This window comes from Mandrillus leucophaeus, unplaced genomic scaffold (assembly GCF_000951045.1).
Source record: "Mandrillus leucophaeus isolate KB7577 unplaced genomic scaffold, Mleu.le_1.0 Scaffold274, whole genome shotgun sequence".
Lineage (NCBI taxonomy): Eukaryota > Metazoa > Chordata > Mammalia > Primates > Cercopithecidae > Mandrillus > Mandrillus leucophaeus.
The window spans coordinates 1,376,727-1,381,275 of record NW_012102854.1 but is presented as its reverse complement, the minus strand read 5'-3'; the positions used below and the strand labels follow the sequence as shown (position 1 = coordinate 1,381,275).

Sequence of the window (4,549 nt, the reverse complement as noted above, 5' to 3'; positions counted from 1 at the left end):
AAAAAAAGAAATAGCTTCCTAATAACTTCCCTGACTTTGCCTACACTTCCTTTTCGTTTTGTTTTTTTTTAGAGACTGGGTCTCACTCTGTTGCCCAGGCTGGAGTGCAGTGGCGCGATCTCACCTCACTGAATCCTCCAACTCCTGGGCTCAAGCGATCCTCCCACCTTGGCCTCCCAAACTGCTGGGATTACAGGTGTGAGGCCCTGCGCCTGGCCCCCGACACTTCTATAAACAGCCCCTTCACCAAATTTCCTTTAGTTAAAACCCTTTGTGCGGAATTCTGTTTCCTTTGGAAAAAGCTAATCACTCATCTAATTCTCAAATCAGCTCCGGAAGGCAATGTTCCTATTCCCTTTTTACAGAGTGGGGAGACTCTGAAACTGAGAAGGGTTCCATCTCTCGTCCCCAGGTCACACAGCTAGAGGTGACCAGGCTGGGATTTGAACTCAGGCTGTCTGATGCTCCAGAGCCCAGGCTCCTCATCGGTAGGCTATTCTGCCTTTAAAATGCACAGTCGAGGCAGGACATGCTGGCTCACGCCTATAATCCCAGCACTTGGGGAGGCCAAGGCAGGAGGGCTGCTTGAGCCTAGGAGTTCAAGACTAGCCTGGGCAACATAGGGAGACCCCACGTCTACAAAAATTAAAACAAAAATTGTTGGACACGGTGGTGTGCGCTGGTGGTCTTAGCTACTTGGGAGACTGAGGTGGGAGGATGGCTTGGGCCTGGGGAGTCAAGGCTGCAGTGAGCCAAGATCGCACCACTGCACTCCAGCCTGGGAGACAGAGTGCGACTCTGTCTCAAAAATAAGTTAAAAAACAAACGAAAAAAGCCAAATATACAAGGTCACATATTGTGTAATTCCATTTATATGAAATGTCTAGAATAGGCAAATCCACAGAGACAAAAAGTAGGTTAGTGGTTTCCAGGGGCTGAGAGGAGGAGGGAACAGAAAGCGACTGACTTCTCACTGGTATGAGGTTACTTTTTGGGGTGATGAAAATATTCTGGAATCAAAGAGTGGTGACGGTTGCACAATTTTGGGAATATACTAAACTCCGCTGAATTGTACATGTTAAAATTGTGAATTCTATGATATGTGAATTATATTTCAATTTTTAAAATAATAGTGCAAATTATTATTATTATTATTTTGAGACAGAGTCTCACTCTGTCACCCAGGCTGGAGTTCAGTGGCGCAATCTTGGCTCACGGCAACCTTTGCCTCCTGGGTTCAAGTGATTCTCCTACCTCAGCCTCCCAAGTAGCTGGGATTACCAGTGCAAGCCACCACACCTGGCTAATTTTTGTATTTTTAGTAGAGACAGGGTTTCACCATGTTGGCCAGGCTGGTCTCAAAACTCCTGACCTCAAGTGATCTGCCTGCCTCAGCCTCCCAAAGTGCTGGGATTACAAGCGGAGCTACCATGCCTGGCCGTAATTTTTTATTTTTAATGTTTTTACAGATGGGATCTTGCTATGTTGCTCATATTGGGCTCAAGCAATCTTCCTACCTTAGCCTCCCAAGTAGTTGGGATGACAGGCACACACCACTGTGCCTGGCTTGGTACCAGTTAAGCCGATGGTACACAAACGTGCCCTGGAGCCCCTGCAGATCTCGGACATGAGCCTAGATTCCAAACATGGCTAGGCCACCTGCTCTGTAACCTGGGTGAGTCCCTGTGGCCCCCAGAGAAGGTACCAAGAAGTAAAGATATAAGGAGGTGAGGGATGGGGCCATGCTGCTGTCTGCAGTGGGAATGTCCCAGGCAGTGGGAACAGGAAGTGCCAAGCCCCTGGGTATCATGGAGGAGGCCAGTGTGGCTGCAGTGGAGTGAGGGAGAGGAGGAGAAAGTTAGGGAAGTGACAGGGACCAGAGCATGTGGGGCTTAGAGGCCACTGCAGGCATTTCTTTTTGGTTTTTTGTTTGTGTGTGTGTGTGTTTGTTTTGAGACAGAGTCTCACGCTGTTGCCCAGGCTGAAGTGCGGTGGTGCAGTCATGGCTCACTGCAGCCTTGAACTCCTGGCCTCAAGTGATCCTCCCACCTCAGCCTCCTAAGTAGCTGAACTACAGGCACGTGCTACCACACCCGGCTATTGTTAAAATTTTTTAGAGATGAGGTCTCCCTATGTTGCCCAGGCTGGTCTCCAACTCCTGTTCTCAAGTGAATCTCTAGCCTCAGGCTCCCAAAGCACTGGGATTACAGGTATGAGCCACTGCACCTGACCATTAGGTGTTATTTCCTGCAGAGGCCAGCTGGCCCAGGCCTACCTCTGACTGGTGGCCTCATAGTCAGGCTGAGTGGGGTCCTTCATCCCATGAAGCTGGGCCACCGCTCTCTCCTTGTCCAGATAGGCACCTCGTACCAGCTTCACTCCGAAGGCCAGGCCGGCCCTGTGTGCAGCCTCTGCGTCCCTCCCCAGCCGCTCGAATGTGTCCTGTAGGGCACGCGGGCACGTTCTGGTAGGTCAGGGTGTGCGGATCCCAGCCTGCACCTCCCAGAACACACTGCACACCTTTAGACAGGCCTGGTAGGTGTTCCACACCCAGGGCCCGCCTTCCCCTGGGCTGTTCCAGCGCACGGCCAGGGCAGCCACCAGCAGCGAGAGCGCAGGGTTCAGTGAGGTATACTCCGCATCCACCAGGAGCCGCACGTGCTGGGCCCGGGCATACTGAGGGTGACAGAGACGGCGGTCAGGGTCCTGGGTGTCCAGCAGGGGCAATGGAGCCAGACCCCAGCAGGAGGGGTTACCTGGGCCACCCGATGCAAGCGACTGAGGGAGGCCTGGAGGTGCTGGTTCTGCTCATCGTTGAGGCAGGAGACCTGGAGGTTCTAGGGGGCAGCAGGGGAAGTGGAAAAAAGCTTAGAAGTTGCTAGAAATCTAAAAATGAGCAGTATCAGTTAGGTACTTTTAATTGAGGGACTTATGAGCCTAGAATCAGGGTTTGAATCCAGGCTCCACCGCCTATTGTGTGACTTGGGTAAGTTATATAACCTTTCTGGGCCTCAGTTTTTGTTTGTTTTTTGAGATGGAGTATTGCTCTGCTGCTCAGGTTGGAGTGCAGTGGCATGATTTCAGCTCACTGCAACCTCCGCCTCCTGGATTCAAGTGATTCTCCTGCTTCAGCCTCCCAAGTAGCTGGGATTACAGGTGCTCGCCACCATGCCCGCCTAATATTTGTACTTTTAGTAGAGACGGGTTTTCACCATGTTGCCCAGGCTGGTCTCGATCTCCTTACCTCAAGTGATCCACCCACCTTGACCTCCGAAAGTGCTGGGATTACAGGCATGAGCCACCATGCTCAGCTCTCCCTGCTACTCTTTGAACACGATGGGCAACTTCCTACCTTCAGGCCTTTACCTGCTGCCATGTTTCCTTCAAGTATTTGCTCTAATGTCACTTTCTCAACATGGTTTCCCAGCTATACATTGGCAACTTCTTTTCCTGTTCCTCAGCCTTATTTTCCCCTACTTGTTACGTACTGATTTTTGTTTTGTTTTGTTGAGACAGAGTCTTGCTATATTGCCCAGGCTGGAACGCAGTGGTGCGATCATGGCTCACTGCAGCCTCTACCTCCCCAGCTCAAGCAATCCTCCTGCTTCAGCCTCCCAAGTACCTAGGACCACAGGGACCCACCACCACGCCTGGCTAATTTTTTACTATTTGTAGAGTCAAGGTCTTCCTATGTTGCCCAGGCTGGTCTCAGACTCCTGAGCTCAAGCGATCCTCCCACCTTAGCCTCCCAAAGTGCTGAGATTCTGACTTTGGTTTTAATTATTGTCTCTTGCCCCTGACTTGCAAGGAAGTGCCTCGAGGTCAGGGATTTCGCCTTCACGCCTCCTCGGCCCCTAGCACCGTGTCTGGAACAAGACAGATGTTCAGCAAACACTTCCGGAGTGGATACGCTTGTAACATGGAAGTAACAATTATTCCTAACTCACAGTCTTACGTAGATTCATCTGGCTGAATGTGAGCTGCTGGTGACTCCAGGGAGTCTGGCTGGGTTCAAAGAAGTTGGGAAATGGAAGGAAGAGGAATAGGTGGGGCTGAAAGCTTTCTTATATCCAATAAGGTCAATACGGATGACAGGCCTAGGCTTGCTCATGGAATCTGGAGGCAGGTTGGGCTGGAAGCTGCAGCCCTCCCATGGTGGGGAGAATGCTGCCACCTGGAGGAGGGAAAAGCTGGGGGGCAGCAGCCTCGTTTCCTCTTCCCCCGACAGAGGATTGTCTCCCCCTTGACTTGGGGCATAGTCTCAGGCCCTCAGGGAGCTATTTCAGACACCCACCAAATATTTAACTCATTTAATCTTTACCACCCTCTGATGTAGCAACTGTTATTGTCCCCCATTTTCTAGATGGGGAAACTGGGGCACAGAGCAGGGAAGTCACTTGTCAAAAGTCACACAGCTAACTCAGGGCAGACGTGAGGTTTGAACCTCAGCCTTTCCAGAGCCTGGGTCTTTCTCTCTTTCCCTTCTCTCCCTCCCTCCCTTCCTTCCTGCCTCCCTCCCTTCTTTCCTTTCCTTTTTTTTTTTTTTTTT

At 51.0% G+C, this 4,549-nt stretch overlaps 1 protein-coding gene across 1 annotated transcript in view; it reads right to left on the bottom strand.

Annotated features, from left to right (window-relative positions):
- The window catches only part of PRODH2 (proline dehydrogenase (oxidase) 2), an 18,807-nt gene that overhangs the window by 4,826 nt on the left and 9,432 nt on the right, over nucleotides 1-4,549 (bottom strand). Inside the window, exons 7-9 of the mRNA XM_011984873.1 lie at nucleotides 2,757-2,837; nucleotides 2,521-2,676; nucleotides 2,273-2,442 (exon numbers count right to left, since the gene is read on the bottom strand). Of these exons, the coding sequence (XP_011840263.1) occupies nucleotides 2,273-2,442; nucleotides 2,521-2,676; nucleotides 2,757-2,837 (407 nt within the window). The remainder of the gene's footprint in view (nucleotides 1-2,272; nucleotides 2,443-2,520; nucleotides 2,677-2,756; nucleotides 2,838-4,549) is intronic.